The sequence below is a fragment of the Callithrix jacchus genome, chromosome 9 (genome assembly GCF_049354715.1).
Source record: "Callithrix jacchus isolate 240 chromosome 9, calJac240_pri, whole genome shotgun sequence".
NCBI classification, from domain to species: domain Eukaryota; kingdom Metazoa; phylum Chordata; class Mammalia; order Primates; family Cebidae; genus Callithrix; species Callithrix jacchus.
Window position 1 is genome coordinate 49,375,340 of NC_133510.1, and position 19,463 is coordinate 49,394,802.

The 19,463-nt window shown below is 36.2% G+C and overlaps 1 protein-coding gene across 18 annotated transcripts in view; it reads left to right on the forward strand.

The window, feature by feature from the left end:
* Window positions 1-19,463, forward strand: part of ABCC9 (ATP binding cassette subfamily C member 9) — a 249,344-nt gene that overhangs the window by 145,101 nt on the left and 84,780 nt on the right. For all 18 annotated transcript variants that reach the window (XM_078336069.1, XM_078336077.1, XM_078336076.1 and 15 more), the window contains 5 exons: window positions 517-679; window positions 5,890-5,930; window positions 7,011-7,153; window positions 13,556-13,664; window positions 18,892-18,999. In XM_078336069.1, coding sequence (XP_078192195.1) covers window positions 517-679; window positions 5,890-5,930; window positions 7,011-7,153; window positions 13,556-13,664; window positions 18,892-18,999 — 564 coding nt within the window. The remainder of the gene's footprint in view (window positions 1-516; window positions 680-5,889; window positions 5,931-7,010; window positions 7,154-13,555; window positions 13,665-18,891; window positions 19,000-19,463) is intronic.

Below are 19,463 nucleotides of genomic sequence, written 5' to 3' on the forward strand. Positions count from 1 at the left end.
TTTCAATAGCTGTGTTATGAAGATGCAATAGGAATGCACTTAACTCTGTACCCTCATATTTTCAAATAAGAAGCCCACTGACTTTTCTTAAATTTCTTGTTTTTCTTCTTGTAAGTATGAATGGTAAAGTTGATGGGAGAAGAAAATGACTTAGATGTTAGGAGCCATTGTAAGTCTCCTTATTAGTTGTTTAAATTTATGTCTGTATTATCTGCAGACCTGATTAAAGGAAATCACGTGAAACTTTAGAAAATTGCTTTTAGCCTTTATGTAAACCTAAGCAACAGAGACATATGTGTTTTTAAGTGGAAAGACATTTTGAGTCCATCTCATTAGACTCTTTGTTTCATGAAGCACAAAGGGTTTAAGTGCTTCTCCTGGAATTTCACAACCTAGTCAGTGAGTGGCAGGGCCAGTCCAACATCTAGATCTCCTTAATCCCTGTCCATTACATGGTTCTGCCTTTCTGATTCACTTGGATGCAGCTGGTATTATTTTTCTTCCTTTGTTTTATAGGATTATTCCACTGAGAGACTGAAGAAAACAAATGAAATATTGAAAGGCATCAAACTTCTAAAATTGTATGCCTGGGAACACATTTTCTGCAAAAGTGTGGAGGAAACAAGAATGAAAGAACTATCTAGTCTCAAAACCTTTGCACTTTATACATCACTCTCCAGTAAGTTGCTGTTGCTCTGAGAACAGGTGACATTAAGGGCAACCAGAGAAACCCATAGTCTATTCAGTTTAGATTGTGATCAATGAAACTTTCTAGTCATTCAGGGACACCCATTTATTTCCTAAACACGTGCTGTCCAATAGCCACCAGGTACACGGGGCTATCTGTTTACATTTAAAGACCAAAGTAAGCACAGGTTTAGAGTCAAGTAGACCTGAATTTGATTCCTCACAACTAGTGTGCTCTTGGCTATGTTACTCTACAAACTGAAATTCTTGGTTTTCTTCATCAGTAAAATGAAGATGATGATAATAATAACTATAAATAAAACCCTTATATCAGTTCAATTAGGATAAGTAGTTGGTTTTCAGTAAAAATTTGTTTACTGAAATTGATTTGACTACACTACTATTGATCTTCTTATCCCCAAAGATCCTTTAACTCTTTTCCCATTTATCTCAGAATATTCACAGGTGGGGCTCGTGGCTATAGCTTTTACCCCAAGAAAACTTTGCCACAAAAAATTTCGCTTTTATTATCATTTAGTATCACTCTAGGATATCGACTTTGGAAACAAAAGACATTATTCTATTTGTAGCATTCTGTTTTTAGTAGTGGTGTTTCCATTTACAAAATATAGTAACTCTCGATCACTAAAAATGTCAAATCCTAGAAAACATAGCATTCTTTTTTTTTATTTATTTATTTTTATTTTTATTTTTTTTTTTGAGGCAGAGTCTCGCTCTGTCACCAGGCGTCAGGCTGGAGTGCAGTGGCACAATCTCGGCTCACTGCAACCTCCGCCTCTTGTGTTCAAGCAATTCTCCTGCCTCAGCCTCCTGAGTAGCTGGGACTACAGGTGCATGCCACCATACCCAGTATTTTAGTAGAGACAGGGTTTCACTGTGTTGACCAGGATGGTCTTGATCTCTTGACCTCGTGATCCAACCGCCTTGGCCTCCCAAAGAATACAGTATTCTTATGTGTGATGTTAACATCTTTCCTGAACAGCGTTGGCTGAAGATTCATTTGATGAATCCAATTTTTTCCTAAATAGGTGATCCAGATGATTGTGACAATTCTCATGTTACTTCTGTTTAGGAATAATTCCAAGAATGGCTTTTTCATTTTATTTTCAAATTAAAAATTAAACAGATTTGCTTTAGCCTCAGAGGGCACGTTTATGTAAAAATAAATGAGTAATGGTAGTGAACTGCACTTTTTTCTTCTAACTTCTAATGGTAGTAGTCCCAGCTACTCAGGAGGCTGAGGCAGGAGAATTGCTTGAACACAGGAGGAAAAGGGTTAAAAATATTTGCTGTTTTTAACCTGTCTCCTTGAGAGCTTATGATATGATATTTTCTTGAAGATTGTCAAGAAACATAGCCATTTTTTAAAACCAAGGAGAAAAAAATATCATTTTCAGGTGAAGGAAGCCAAATTTCATTCACATAAAACCCTTTCTTTTCAATATACTTTCAAGAATTTTAAATACAGAGTTCTTTCTTCCTCAACTCTAACTTTTAAAAGCAACTGCTTTAAAAATATTGTTTTTTTTTCCTCAAAGTATGACTCTGAGTATTCTCATCAATAACAGGGTTTATGTTAGTAAAATTTACACAAACTTAGCAAAACTATTCCTATTAACGTGTGATTTGATTTTATTTCTGTGTCACTTTTGCTCATCTTTGTTGCTCCCAAGACCTTTAACAACTTAAATTTTTGGAAGTTTGTATATTGTTTCCTCTTGAATCATAAACTCCTTTAAAGGTTGGAGATTATAAACATTTCTTTTGTGAAATAGATTTAGAGAAAATATTTGGTTTATATAGCCCTCTTCTTCTAGCCCAAATGCGTGAGGCATTAAAAATGAAGTTGGAAGGAGTTTTGTCTTCCAGCAAAGCACCACTAACATGCTGTCAAAATGCTAGAAGACAGGATGATCGAGATTAACTTGCTTATATTGTACTACGCTAAGCTGGTGTCCCCTTCAATATGCCCTTCTCTTCAAGGACTGAAACTCTCAGGAGAATGTTGGAGGCAGCCAGAAATATGATAACAACAACAACAACAAAGATATATTGACAGTATCTTTGGACAATTATTGCCATTAGTGGTTTTTTTTTTTCTTTTTCTTTTTCTTTTTTTTTTTGATGGAGTCTCACTCTGTCACTCAGGCTGGATTTGCAGTGGCGTGATCTCAGCTTACTGCAACCTCCTCCTGGGTTCAAACAATTCTTCTGCCTTAGCCTCCTGAGTAGCTAGGACTATAGGCATGTGCCACCATGCCCAGCTAATTTTTTTTTTTTCAGTAGAGACGGGATCTCACCATATTAGCCAGGCTGGTCTTAAACTCCTGACCTCATGATCTGCCCACCTCAGCCTCCCAAAGTACTGGGATTACAGGCATGAGCCACCACTCTTAGCCATAAGTGGTTTTTCACATACTATCTCATTTAATTATTACAACAGCCCATTGATTTTCATTCTATTATTTATTTATTTTTATATATTCTTTGAGACAGGGTCTCACTTTATTACCCAGGCCAGAGCGCAGTGATATGAACATAGCTCACTGCAGCCTCCTATGGCTAAGCTCAAGCGCCTCGGCTTCCCAAAGTCCTGGGATTACAGGCCTGAGCCACCATGCCTGGCCTAGACTGTATTCCTAACTCCACTTTAGAAACTAAAAGATTGATGTATAAAGAATTTAAGTAACTTGTACTTTCATATCATCCAGCTGAGGTGAAATGTGAATCCAGCTTGTCTGTCTGTAGAGATGAGAGTTGGGTTGGTATTTGAGTCAAATACGAGAAAAGAGAGGGTAGAGGGAGGCTATACCAGGGGAGAGCAATAAGAAGTCATGAGGGGGAAAATGCATGATCCTGTGTTCATGATTGGGAGCTAGGATTCGTGAGTCAACGGAGCAAAGTTCCAGTTTGACCACTTCAATTTTTATGATGTTCTTCACTGCAGTCTTGTTGGTGGTGAGTCGAATAGAGCTGGCTGTAAATCCTAGCTCTAACACTTTGTAGTAGTGTGGTCTTGAGAAAATTACTTATATCCTCCTAGCCTCAGTTTCTTCATCTGTAACACTGGATAGTAATAATATCTACCATGTAGGATTGTAAAGATTAAAAAGATAATGAAAAATACAAACGTTTATTGAGTGCACACTTTGTCCGAGGCGCTGTGTCAAGTGCTTCATCCTCCTCTGATATAAAGCAGGTTAAAAGAATACACTTAGAAAATAGGTGACAATACAGCAAAAGAAACTATCATCAGAGTGAACAAACTACACAATGGGAGAAAATTTTTGCAATCTATCCATCTGACAAGTGTCTAATATGCAGAATCTACAAGGAACTTAAACATATTTATGAGGAAAAAAAACCCTAAAAAGTGGGCAAAGGACATGAATAGACACTTCTCAAAGGAAGACATTTATGCAGCTAACAAACATGAAAGAAATTTCAACATTACTGATTATTAGAGAAATGGAAATCAAAACCACAATGAGATACCATCTCATGCTAGTCAGAATGGTAATTTTTAAGAAGTCAAGAAACAACAGGTGTTGGTGAGGCTGTGGAGAAATAGAAATGCTTTTACACTGTTGGTGGGAATGCAAATTAGTTCAACAGTTGTGGAAGACAGTGTGGTGATTTCTTAAAAAGCTAGAACAAAAGTTACCATTTGACCCAGCAATCCCATTACTTGGCATATACCCAAAGGAATATAACTCATTCTCTTTTAAAGATAAATGCATTCGTATGTTCATTGCAGCACTATTCACAATAGCAAAGACATGGAATCAACCCAAATGTCCATCAATGATAGACTGGATAAAGAAAATGTGGTACATATATACCACAGAATACTATGCAGCCATAAAAAGGAATGAGATTATGTCCTTTGCAGGGACATGGATGGAGGTGGAAGCCATTATCCTCAGCAAACTGACACAGGAACAGAAAACCAAACACCACTTTCTGACTTATAAGTGGAAGTTGAATAATGAGAACACATGTACATAGGGAGGGGAACAACACACATTGGGGCCTATAAGGAGGGCAGCAGGGAGGGAGAAACTCTGGAATAGTAGGTAATGCATGCTGGGATTAATAGGTGTAGCAAACCACCATGGCACATGTTTATCTCTGTAACAAGCCTGAACATCCTGCACATGTATCCCAGAACTTAAAATAAAATAGGATGACAATAGTCAGAGAAAGTAGGTTGCAGAAACGTGGCTCCTCGCTTGTGTTATTATGAAACTCAGATCAGTGTTTGGTTTCACAGTACTGCACAAGAGTCTATTTTTGACAACTAAGTCATATCTGGACTTGCAAAAGCACAGTCTGATTCTGTTGTATGTGCAGTGGTAAGGATAATTCCTGAGAGCTGATGATTTTTAAGACCTGAGCCATCTACTGTCAAGAAAATTAGAGTCTAGCTTCTCACTCTGTCATTGCCGGGCTCCGTTACCAACAACTCACTTATTCTTTGGTCTCTCGGTTCCTAAAACTCTATAGTTTATGACTGTGTGACTATAAATCATCAACTGGGCCTTTAATTTTTACTGTTATTTCCAAATACTAGCATTTCAGGCTAAAATGTGAGTTTTTCTTATTTCAGCTAGGCATCTCATGCTGATCCAATGATAGTGAAATATATTCCAGGAGTGATATTTAACCATGCAGAGAGTCCAGGATATGGAGTTCTTTTATTAAAGGAAAGGGCCATAAATGAATATTAATATCACAGTTGGAAAGAGAACTTGAAGTGATGTCAAATTCTTGTTTTTAATCTGTATAGTAACCTGATTTTCACACATTTAAATTAGTTTAGTGGACTAAACAAAAGATAGATTGTAACCCCTCTCTAGAATACATACTAGTTAAATTCTAATAATTTGTATCACTGAAGGATGATTTTATGTGAATTCTTTTGTTTGTAACATTTCATAAGAAAAGATTTCAATAAAGTAAAACAGATACTGGTTAAGACTAACATATGGGAGCTCATAAAACTGCAGACAAGGCTATATTAACTGGGAAATGTTTATGGTCTCCAGACAAAATGACATTTAATACACTTTGTCCTTCCTGTCTTCAAAGAAAGTTTAAGTAATAATAGATGATTAATTAAAATTTCTGAAAATGTTTGCACAGTTCAGTGAAACTAATGCATATTATTTCTTTCCACAGTCTTCATGAATGCAGCAATTCCCATAGCAGCTGTTCTTGCTGTAAGACACTTTTTCTCGCCTTTAGAAATGAAACCAAGTCAGTGATTATATATGATGTATGAGCAAGAATGTGTGGGTAGTAATATATATTACTTCACCTCTGTGACTTAGCCTCTATTGCAGTCTCAGTTGCAAGAGTTCTAATCCAGGGTTTCTCAATGAAGACATTATGGACATTCTGATCCAAATGATTTTTGTTCTAGGGGGCTGCCCTCTGTGTTAGAATGTTTAGCCGCATCCCTGGCTTCTAGCTACCAGGTACCAGTAGGAACCTCAGTTATGACAATCAAAACATCACCAAATGTACGCTTAGGAGCAAAAGGAACAGTGGCTGGGAACTAACTGTTCTAATCTCAATGACCTGGTTTCCAGACACTCTTATAACAAGATGGAGCTAGATCAACAACCAGAAAATCTTAAATAATTGCATTATGTTTCATACTAGAATGGCAAACTTGGCAACTGGTATTTTTTGTAGAAATTTAATTATCTGGGCATGGTGGCGCATGCCTGTAGTTCCAAGCTAATTGGGAGGCTGAGGTGTGAGGATCACCTGGGCCTGGCAAGGTCGAGGCTGCAGTGAGCCATGATCACCCTACTGCACTCTAGCCTAGGCAATGCAGTGAGACCTTGTCTCCAAAAAAATGTAAATAAGTATCCTTTGGATATCAATGCTGACAGTCTTAGTAAAGAATCACAGTGAGGACCCTCAAACAACAAAACATTATTTTTTCCCCTGGAATATTTAGTATTGCTTGGAAAGGGCTTGACTGTTGAAAACTCTAGGTTCTCCACCCAGTTATTCCCCCTACTTAGTAATCTGACAGAGTCAATTACCTAATCTGTAAGTAGAATTTTTGCTAACTTTCTCATAAGTTTACCATCATAATTGCAGGTAAACCTTTCAGTATTCACCAAAAGCAAATATTGTTTTAATTAGGGAGTTTTGGATGAAGTCATTGTTAGCATAGTTGCAATGGACATATTCCCATAGCAGAATGTGTTAGGTTTCTAAGACTGAATGTATGCATGTGTGAAACTTTCTTCAACTTTCACCAAAGAACTCCTTTCTTTGCACAGACATTTGTGACCCATGCGTATACCAGTGGAAACAATCTGAAACCTGCAGAAGCCTTTGCTTCATTGTCTCTCTTCCATATCCTGGTGACGCCACTGTTCCTGCTCTCCACGGTGGTCAGATTTGCAGTCAAAGCCATCATAAGGTAGGCACTAAAGTGGCTGATAATTTTTGCTTGTTGATAATAGAAATGTGTGTTCATGGGAGTCTTTGAAAAAATATAAAAAAGAACCTTAAAATCACTGCCAGGAGATAACCATTGTTAAAATTATGGTATGCTACTTTTCAGTCTTTTATTTTTTTGATATAAAAATAATTATTTCAAAACAAAAATTTTAAATTTATCTAGTGTTTGTCTCCTGATTACATTTATTGTTTTTATTATTTTCCCCTTATTTAAGTTTCATAATACATGATGTTTACTATGTAATATTTCATATTGGAAGTATTCAAATTTATTTAATAATTACCATTTTACTGGACATTAAGAATGTTTATGTTTTCTTCCTAACGTAAATAACATTGAAGTTCACACATCTCTGTTTATCTTAAACTTTTCTCTGATGATTTTCTTAGGTTGGATTTCTAGAAGTTGGGATACTAGTTCTAATAATGTGTACACCTTTGAGGTCCTTGATGAATATGTTGCTTTCCACTGAAGTGGTGTTAGGTCAAAGAGGGCACACATTTTTAAGATTTTTAAAAATGAACATAGTCATAATGTATTTCCACAAAAGCTGTGCCAGTTTATATTGGCACCAATATTGTCAGAGAATGTTCACATCATCCCATTTACTATTTTAATTTTAGTTTAATCTGGAAAAAAAATCCAAGCTTAAAGTCTCTGAAAATGGAAAGAATTGTAAAACCATTTTGTATTTTGCTCATTTAAATATGCTTCTATAGTGTTTCCAACCAGTGCAAATTGTCTCTTTATAATTTATAATGCACAACTATAAAAATAGATATGATAAGACCATTTCTCCACCATTTTTATTTATATAGATGTGTTACCAAACCAGAAGATAAGCTGCCTATACCATAGTCTATATGTCTTGTGCTCCTATAAGTTAGGCAGTCTTAAAGAAGAATTTTTTTTAGATACATGCTCTTTATAAACCTATGCAACGTCAGAATGCTTTGTTAATAGTCATTATCATATTTATATCTGGCTTTTGAAAGAAATGCCAAGATGTTGCAATATTGAAGAAAAATTGGAACATCGAACCTTTAAATAAATGAAGCATCATGTTGCAATTGACAGAAACATAGAACATCATTTGTAAGGCTTTTAAAATGAGAAAATTGTGCTCATGTCTATATCTTGCCGAGAAAACTGAATTTAATATCCAAAATACCAGAATCTTCAGTTTTAGGCCAATAGTTTACATTGGTTTGACAATGTCTTACTATCAAATAACATTAAAATGCATATAAATCATCTTATAAACCAAATTCCTATAGAATATGATAACATAACATAGTTTCAGTGTTAACCTCTAAGACATATCATTAACAATCAGTTCTAGAGCTGTTAGTGTCTAGAGCTCAAGCCTTCTGGCCACATCTGCTCTCATTTTCTTATTGTTCTGCCTTCTGAAACACTTGTCCAGATCACTGACTACTTTTTATAACACCACTTCCAAATTAGGCAGTGCTCTGGAAGGGAAGCTACTCAAACAATAAAATTGATAAATGGCCAGAGTCTGCTATTTTGATCCTTATTTTCACTTTCTCCACTCAACAACTGTCCCTTTCATGGTTGCACTTTTATTTAGAATTTGACTTTGTACTACAAGTGGAGATAGAAAGCAGTTGATAGCTTACAATAGATAATGCCTCTGAAATCTTGAAAGGACTTTGAGTTCATTAAAAAAGACTGAAAACAATCTAGGGGTGGCCCTCCAATCCGTGGTCTACAATTCTGTAGTAGTAAATCCTAGTACGGTGGAGAATGGATATGCCCACCGTATATTTCTGCATAGCACTCTCCCTTCTGCACATCTCATGGAAAAGACATTTGCCAGTTTGATAAAGACCAGTCTGTTTTCAGGGCTCAGTTCCAGAAATCCGAAGCCATAGGCCAAACAAAATCTGCTTATAAAAGCCTGATTCTCTCAAATGAGTTTCGGTGGTTGAATTGCGGGTCCTACAGAGATGGCTGGTCAGAAGAGAACATTAATCCTTTTTACCACTGTCTGATGGTTCTGAGAACCGAAATAAGTGCTCTCCCAGTTTTGACTGGACTTACAGCATTTTCTTCTGTGCCTGGGAACCCGTGACCAGCCTTGAGTGCCAGTTGGCCCACTGTGAGTTGAACAGCCTGTTTATAATCGGAGACTTTGGTCAGCTGATTTTGAAATCTCCTCTTCAGGAAGTGTGGAAATTCTAAGTCTCTCACTGCACTCTGAAATAGATTTAGAAACTTGGTGGTTTAAAATGGGATAAAGCACACTCTCAAACTTGTGTTATACATGCATGTAAGAGACTTGTAAACTTCTCTACTGGAGGAAGATTCTGTACCATGTTCAATTCTCTGCTCCAAAATAATTTTATGCTTTCTTTTAAAAAGTTTGGCTCATTAGCCAAGTTGTCTTCATAGCATTCAATGGCTGAGACCTGTATATACCTCGTAAAATGGAAGAACGAGGCAGGTGTGATTCAGGTTGTCTCCTCACACACCCCAGCACTCCACACCATTTGAATTTTCTGGACATTTTATAATGAAGTGTTCTGCCTACTTTCCCAAAACCCAATAATGAAAAGTAACTATTATCTAAAATAACAAAATGCTCTAAGAAGAGTGATGTTTTTTAGGATGCTTGCCTCTCACTTTTCTACTTTGCTTTTGTTGTAAGAAAATAATATATGTGTTTTGCTCTTTTAAAAGTAATAGCTTATATCCTTTATAAATAATTTGAGTTTAGGTATCTGTACATTCTGTTTGATGCACAATCCAATATCTATGTCCAAAAAGGCTTTTGGCCAAGAGAAAAACAAACGTGTAACACAAATCCTTCACTTTCTTGGGAAGTAACTTTGTGTTCTTGCTCTCATGTACCTCCCAAAAGAATGTAGGTATGGCTAGTTCACTGCATTATCTTAAGTCAAATAAATGGTTCTTCATATTTGCCATATAGCATTCTTATACTTTGACCTGGTCTCTGTATTTCAGTTTACAAAATTTTATAATTCCTACAAAAAGAACCAACAAACATGTGACTGCTGGGAACAAACTAAGTTTTCCCAATTAATATAGCTCCTGTCTAGGGTACTTAAGCTGTATCTACTCACCCAAAGTATAATTGGGGAAGTGAAAAAATAACATATGACTAAGACCTAAAATATTTTTGTGAATAATCTAAACAAATGAGAAAATAGTGAAATACTGATTTAGAAAGGTGGTAGAGGCAGGATAGCAAATTGATTGGTAGCAAATATACCTACTTTCAAATTCTGGTCCTACCAGGAAATACTCATTGTTCAACCTCATTGTTGTCAAATGAGCACAATAATATTACTCTGCTTATGGTGGTTGAGAAAATTTAATGAGATAATACACAAAAAGTGCCCACCATGTTGCCTAAATATTTTAGGTATGTTACAAATCTCCATTTTTTACCATCTTACCATCATTTCACTCATCTCTACCCCATGCCTCAGAGCATCTTCTGTGGAGGTGCATTCATTTTTTGATGCAGGTACATTGCTAGGCATTAAGAATTGCAAAAATAATAGATAGCCTTACATCTACAGGGAGTCCAGGGAGGGACTCCTGGAGAGAGAGACCAGGAAGGGAAACAAATTGCTGTATAAAGGGTTATGGCATTATAAAGCTATACACAGACTGCTATGGCTCATAATGGACATTCTTGAAGCTTTTTGAGAGAGAAAGGAAACTATCTGATGAATAAAGACTTAAAGGAAGTGGCACTCTTTCATAGAATCTTTAAAAGTAGGTAAGACTTGGCAAGTTGGAAAAAAAATAAAACATGTTTTAGCAGAGGCAGCAGTAGATTCAAGGGGAAGAGGTGGGTAAGTAGGTGAGAAATCTTGGTATCTTCAGGAGACTAAAAGTAATTCAGTGTCATTGGAGGAAGGGTTCTGATGTGGGAAATATCAGGGCATGAAGCTGGAGAGTAAACTCCTGAGCAGCTTTTAGATGATGCTAAAGATGCGTAAAGTCAACCGGATACAATTTGTCACTTTAAGAAGCGGGTCATTACATGCATAGATTTGCATTTTAAAAATATAAACCTGGAAGCGTGGTGGAAATTACTTCACCCTCGGTCAGGATTTGTGCATTTTCAATAATCGTTCTACCTCTGTGATTTCTGAAAGGACCTCATATGAATAGAAAATGCTTTTTGTATTACTCATTTATTATTTCATCAGACATTTCTTGAGGAATGACCATGCTATATTGTAGGCATTGGAATATATTCTAAAGATGAAAATCTGCTTTTAAAAAGCTCACAGTCTAGTAGCAGAGATAGACATGAAACAAACACCAACAATGACAAAACAGCAGTGCTGGAGATCCTCACCCAGAGAGCGTGGGGACTTGGGAGGAAAAGGAAGTAAGAGGTTCAGAGACAGGTTAGTACTGGCGTCCATTGATGGTCCTTGTCACTGATGTTTCGAAGTGGGTTATTATGAAGAGAGAATGTTCATCCCCATTCCCAATCAAGGTCAGAGGTCATTGCTTCCAATGCTCAAGGAGTGTGGGCTCATTTATTCCATAAAAGCTTTGTATCTATACTGGAAAGATTAGTGATTTGTATCTATACTAGAAATGGGAATGGAAAATTGAACCAACCGACTTTACTTAATGTCTGAATCATTGATTATTCCTTCTTTGATTTAGTCAGCAAACATTCCTTGAACAACATGTGCCAGGCATTGCTAGATTTGGAGTTATAAAGACAAATGAGCCTGGCTTCTCCACTTTCTTTTTTGTGCAGAGACATGGTGTGAGATTGTTAAAAAGGTATTTCTTTGATTGACAGAGCTGTATTTCTTAAAATCAAATCTTTTCAAAATATAAGAACAGAATGACAATTACAATCTTCAAAAGTGAAGGAGAAATAACAGCTATTTAAGAGGAATGAGATAATGTTTCATAAGGCGTTTATAACACAGTTTTTCAAGTCTACATGGTCAGACTTTGCTGTCAAAGACTCAAAGAAAGTGTACAAACTGAAGCTCTTCCTAAACAATTATCTCTTTTAGTTCCCTGCAACTACAATTTGACGGCTAATAGATTGCCTCAATGGATTTTCATCTTCCTTCATGTTTCCATGGCATGCAAAGCCAAAATGCTTAAATATCATGGGCAACAGACTGAATTAAATTTACTTTTTTCTCATTTTGTTATTATGTCACAAAAAAACAAGCCCTGAAGACCTGTCTGGAGGAACTTGAAAATAAGTTCAAATAAATTTTTTTTAAAAAGAAACCATTTATTTTATACATACATACATTTTCTAGTTTCCTATAAAAAGGCGATACCTCCCCCATAGTTGCTGCTGCATATACTAAGCAAGTTTTCCCACTTTCTGCATCCTAGCTTGCCAAAAGGAGCACTTGTTTTCCTTTGCAACTTCATTGAATTTTCTTTTGTGTATTATTTTATTTATAGGCTAATGTCTACAAATTTTATTATTTTCTTTGTTTTACTTATTTATTTTTGCTTCTGATCCTATGACACTGGTTTGAGACATTAGAATGGGTAGAGTACATGAGCCAAATAGTCTTGTGCCCAGGCTTGTACTGAGGCGGTCACAGAAAAGAATGTTTGCATAACAGTCTTGTAGAGCAGGGCCTCTCAAATGGTAACGTGCTTATGAAGTACCTCTGGGTATTGTTCAAATGCATATTGTGATTCATATTTGGAGACAGAGCTTAGACTTTCTGTTTCTAATAAGCTCCCAGTTGATGTTGATGCTGCTGGTCCTTGGCTGAAACTTTTGAGGAGCAAGACTCTAGAGGCCCCTCTCCTTGCCAGAATCAGAAAATGTGCATAATACATAGTGCTTAAGCAAGATACACAGTGACCAGGGACTCCAGAGCTGCAGTGGTTACATGCTAAATAGTTTTAGGTAGGTTACTTAGTTTCTCTGTACCTCACCTCCCCCTCATTTGTAATATTAGAATACTAAGAGGAATTTCCTCATTGTTGTTATTTTTAATCACTCTGTTCCAAGTTCCTAAAAAACTTCATTGTTTTTGACAAGGAATATAATTGCAAAAAAAAAAAAAAAACAAAGAATGTTCTGTTGAATTTAGGGTGACAAGTGGTCCTGATTTTTCTGAGATTTTTCTGGTTTTAGCACTGAAAGTTCCATGTTCTGGAAATCCCTCTGTCCCTGGCAATTTAGGATTGTCAAAACGGTTGATCTAGCTGAATTCCCAGTAGGTCTTGAAAAATGATTCTCACAAGCATCCTACTCACCATGATAATTTGTGTTAGGAGGTTATTTAAGTAGTACTTTGTTGGTGGTGGTTTTATTGTTAACTCTTATTTTGTGTTTGTTGCTTTTTTCAGTGTTCAAAAGCTGAATGAGTTTCTCTTGAGTGATGAGATTGGTGATGACAGTTGGCGAACTGGTGAGAGTTCGCTTCCTTTTGAGTCCTGTAAGAAACACACTGGAGTTGTAAGTGCTTTATTTTTCTTATGGAATTTGTGAATAGAGGACAGTCTCAGCAGAATATGAGTGATATTCCAAGTGATTATAAGCTTTATTTTTTAACCCATCTGAAGAAAAATTGCCACTTGCTTCTACACAACCTCACAAGTTTAAAGTCAATAAACAAATGTATACAGCTTGTCTTTATAAATCCAGAAAGAATTGTCTGAAGAGACAATATGTGTTCAATTGAAAAGGAAATTCAGAGTTTGGTTACTCCAAATTTATATAAAAATAACACAAAATAAGCTTACTACTCATGCACCATTTTCTTATAGTACCTTTTAACTGTATTATACTTTTTAGTTTGAAACATTTTCTGATGCATTTTATCTTTTGATCCACTTAAAATATTACATTGTCTCTTTTTATTTTCCAGCTGAATTACATTGCATTGTCTTTTTCTTACTTTCCAATTATCCAGCTCTTTTTATTTTGCATGTCACGAGGCTTAAATAAAATCATAAGATTAGTAAGTGGTAGAGCTAGAATTAAAAGGAGACGGGTGGATCACGAGGTCGAGAGATCAAGACCATCCTGGTCAACATGGTGAAACCCCGTCTCTACTAAAAATACAAAAAAAAAAATTAGCTGGGAATGGTGGTGCGTGCCTGTAATCCCAGCTACTCAAGAGGCCAAGGCAGAATTGCCTGAACCCAGGAGGCAGAGGTTGCGGTGAGCCGAAATCGTGCCATTGCACTCCAGCCTGGGTAACAAGAGCGAAACTCCGTCTCAAAAAAAAAAAAAACCTGTGTCTTGTAAGTTGTAGACCAGTTCATTTATCCATGATACTAATATTTACTTAGTATCTACATAAAATCTGGAAGCATAGTCAATGTTATTTTGTCATGCATTACATGTAATATGAATAAGTTATTTTTAAAATATATGCCTGTGTTTTTAGATTTTTTGGCTACCCTGTGCTTTGTGCTCAGATCTAGGGATGTAGCAATGAATGAGACATGTGAGATCCTTCCTGTCACAGAATTTGCTTTATTGAGGCAGGAGTTGATAAGCAAATTAAAACAATAACATAGTATCACTGTGTGAAGAAAATAAAAGAGGATATCTGAGAGTGAAATGGGTACTTGAAGCAGAGTAGTCATTTCCAAGAAGTCCCTTCTGAAGAGCCAGCATTTGAGCTAAGACCTGAATAAAAAATAGGTACCTTTCCTGAAAGGTTATGGGGAAAGAGCATTCCAAGTAGGAGAACTAGTAGTTGCAAAGATCTTGAAGTAGGAATTCATTTGGTGTAGTCAAGGAACAGAGGGGCACTGTGGTTGGAGCCTGGTGAAGAAGAGAAAGATGAGATGATGTAAGAACAATGATTGAGGGCCTTATAAACCATGGAAAGAGTTTGGATTTTATTGATATACAATAGGAAATTATTGGAAGGTTTCAAAGTAGGGAGTAATATAATTTTGCTTATATTTTTTAAAGATTATGTTGTTTTCTGTGTAGAGAGAAGTCACTGGAGGACAAAGAGTGAAACATGTAGATCAGTAAAGAGATCATTATAATAACGTAGGCATGAGAGGATGATGGTTAGAGTTTTTGGTCCAGTTGCAGTGGACATTGTGGGAAAAAAAGATCAAATTCAGTATACACTTTAGATGTTGAGCTAATAAAGACTTGCTGATAGATTGGATGGAGGAGGTAAAGGAGAAAGAGGACTCAAGGAGGAATCCTACATTATTGGTTTGACTTTTGGGTAGATGATCTAGCCATTAACTAAAATAGGGAGGCTTGGAAACGAGGAGATTGGCATTGAGGTGTAATCAAGAGGTACATTTTGCACATGCAAATTTTGAGATACTTCTTAATCCAAGAAGAGACATAAACATTGGAGATATAAATTTAAGAGTCATTAGCCATTAGATAATATTAAATCAATGACTGGATTATACCAGTTTCTTGAAGAAAGTGTCAAAAACATTCTGAAGAAATTCTTAAAAATTAATATATTTCATAAAGTAGAAAAGCATTGTTCTACAGTGAGTCATAAGTTCATATTAGTTGAGTTACTATTAGAAAAAATGAATATATTTACCATTTATATGAACCAATACAAGTGTACATGCATTCTCCTGACTACTGATTAGAATGTCGAAAGCTTTTCCCAGGAAATCATCTATATTATGTATTTTTTACATCATGTTTAAAATTGCTAAAAATAGGACAATCATGTTGCTATATTTAGACTTGTTTTCTTCTGCTGTTCTGGAGGGTTTTGTTGTTGTTGTTGTTAAGTTGTTTTATTGACCAGGCGAGATTTTGTCTGAGAAGGGACCACCAACCTTCTCAGACAAAATCTCACCTGGTCAATATATGGTGGAGGAACAATGCTTGTTTGTTATTGTGTGGACATGGACACAAAGACAAAAATGCATTAAAGAGTGTCTAAACTTTTCAGTAGTAGGAAGGTCAACTATTTGATTAGAACCAGGCTTGTCCCTCTTTTGGATGGTCTTAGACTACCAAAGAACTAATCTTTTAGAGATATGGGGATGACCTCAAGAAACAAGATACAGGAGGTCAAGTTTATGGAGTTAGGGGAATCTGAAGAATTTTTTTGTATGAGATGTGGCACAGAAGAAAAATGGAACTGAGAAAAGGTTTTGGAAAGAAAAGAAGAATCCCCTTCAAATGCATCCAATATCTTCGGGGTTATTGAAACCAGACTTGACTTATTGATGTCTTTCAGGGTCAGTCATCACTGCTGATGGGCCAAACCACAAATGACAAACTTTTTAAAATGGAGTGAAAAAAGCTGTGTGTTTGAAAATAACACTAATGGAAACTCCTTCTTGAGAGCACTGAAGATACTATGTTTTCTGTAAAAGCTTAGAGTTAAGTGGTTTTGGCTGTAGAATCTCCATGGAGAATTAGTGACAGTCTAGGGCCAAAGTCTCTTCATATTACATCTGTGGAACTTCGACTCAAATCTCTGTCAACACATCTCCTCTTCCCACCCTGTTCTTAGTTTTTTGAAGGGCATGAAGTCATTTCTTTTGGACCTGTGGGGGCAATAATGTTATGGAATTAAAGACTCTAGAAGACAGTGCATTTTATATGTAGGTGTAGACCTATTTTGTATGGAAAATATATTTAGCCTAAAGGATAGTGGCTTTCTACAACCTCTCCTGCAGTGTACTTCCAGGAGTATTTGTGAGGGCTGTGGGAAGGAAAAACGAAACTAAAATAAAATTTTATTAACATACTCTCCTCCTCTCTCTCTTTAAGTCTAAATATATTAGTAATTTCTGTGTGACTGAATGACTGCTAGTGTCTTGCTTTCTAATCTTTTCAGTGGCTTTTTAGTTTGTATATTTATTTGCGCGTAGCCTAGCAATGTACTATTTGATAGTTTGGTGTTCTCTTGATACACCAGTTGATGGAAATTGGAAGAGCAATATCTTGTTTGGATTAAATTACTGATTATTCAAGGACATTCCTAATTCCCACAGTAGAACCCAATTGATTTTTCAAAAAGCTAAACCTGCACTTCCAGGTCAAAAAAATAACCCCCCGCCGAAACCAACAACTTTCACAATTCTAGAATCCTTTGCTTTCCTAGGTAACATAACAGTTTAAAATGTATTATTACTTAGCCTTCATAGTCTCTATAAGGTATTCGAGTAGGGAAGATAATTATGGCTGAGTACGGTGGTTCATACCTATTGTCTCAGCACTTTGGGAAGCTGAGATGGGAGGATTGCTTGTGTCCACGTGTTTAAGACCAACCTGGGCAAAATAGGAAGAACCCATCTTTACAAATAGATAAATTAGCCAGGCATGATGATATGCACCTGTAGTCCCAGCTTCTCAGGAGGCTGAGATGGCAGGATCATTTGAGCCTGAGAGGTTGAGGCTGCAGTGAGTTGTGTTCATGCCACTGCACTCCAGCCTGGGTGACAGAGTGAGACTCTGTTTAAAAAAAAACTATTTATGTTGAAATACGGATTCAATATGTTTCTGACAGAAATTTTGAGCTGTAAATTTTTTCCAAATGAGAGGTTTATGAGCTAAATATTCTACCTTCTCTTTAGCCATTTATCTCTGTGTGAAACTGAACTCAAAAATTAGAGAATGACAAATTTCTAGGTATGACTTATGTTCACCTAAATATGTGAAGACTGTCACACCTCAGCTGGCATCCTCTTTACAATGGATGTTTTAGTTTGTTGACTAAGAATAGGGCTGTAAAATTTGAAATAGACTAGATCATTGTATAAGACTTATGGATCTCTTGATGAAACATTGTAATATCTTTGGATGAAAAAAATCTTGATCTTTATGTTTCTGTCAATCCATAGCAGATTCTGTGTGCTGTATAGCTCAGTCTGATTTATGTGAGTGTATCAGATTAAAAATTTTCGTGATTCAGAGAATAATCAATAATCTATTGGTGGAATGTTTAAAAGCCTGATAGCTGTATTAGTCTGTTCTCATGCTGCTGATGAAGACATACCTGAGATTGGGTAATTTATAAAGAAAAGAGATTTAATGGACTCATAGTTCCACATGGCTGGGGAGACCTCACAACCATAGTGGAAGGCAAAGGAGAAGCAAAGGCACGTCTTACGTGGCGGCTGACATGAGAACATGTGCTGGGGAACCCTCCTTTGCAAAACCATCAGATCTCTTGAGACTTATTCATTACCACAAGAACAACATGGGAAAAGACCCATCCTCATGATTCAATTAACTCCCACTGGGTCCCTCCCATGACACTTGAAAATTATGGGAGCTACAATTCAAGTGGAGATTTGAGGTGGGATGCAGCCAAACCATGTCATAGTCTAACAAATGGATTCTAGTTTGACCTGAGTTAATCTGATCACCTTTTAACACTACACAGCTATGTTTATCGCCTGGGCATAATCCATCCATATCATTGGAAAAAGATTATCCAAAACTTAGTTTGAGACCTGTACTTTAATTTCCATCATTTGCAAGTATCCTATTTTACCATTTTCATTTTTCTTAAGAGGCATGTGAATTAGATTTAACTAGAGCTTAAGAATTCTTTTGTTGTTTTTTTTTAAGGAGTCATTGAAATAATTAAAATATGATATCCACTTGTTTCTTTTCCTTGGAACTTAAGTGAGGCAGCAATGTGAGTAAATGTTCAGTAAAACCTGATTTTTTAAAATAAAGCTTCAACTTGTGTTCTCTTCCATTTGGAATGCAGCAGCCAAAAACTATAAACAGGAAACAGCCTGGAAGATATCACCTGGACAGCTATGAGCAATCAACACGGCGTCTACGTCCCACAGAAACAGAGGATATTGCCATAAAGGTTATTTTTATTTCCTGGATTCTTACATGAATAGAAACATTTATGTTACTACTTTATGGTGAAGTTCTGCAAGTGTCCTAAATTGTGCCTTTAAATTCATTTTACAGTTGTCATTAACCGTAATAACATTTAAAAACACATTCTGATGACTTTTAATTGTCAGTTCTTCCTCATCTCCCAACCGCAATTTTTGCTCCAGCAGTACATTTCAATACCCAGAGAATGTGCCTTTCTTCTGAATCTGTTTTAGAAGCTAGTATCGCATGTATTTATTTTTGGTATTCCTATGTTTATCAACCAAATAAATTGACTTATGGAGAATAACAATATTATAAATTCAAATTTTAGGAATATAAATTAGATAGTCATTATTTTCGATCAGGGGCGACTTAGACTAGTCTATGCATTCAACAGTTTCCCAGTACTGCACTTGATCTGATTACAAACTTGGCTGTTTGGACTTG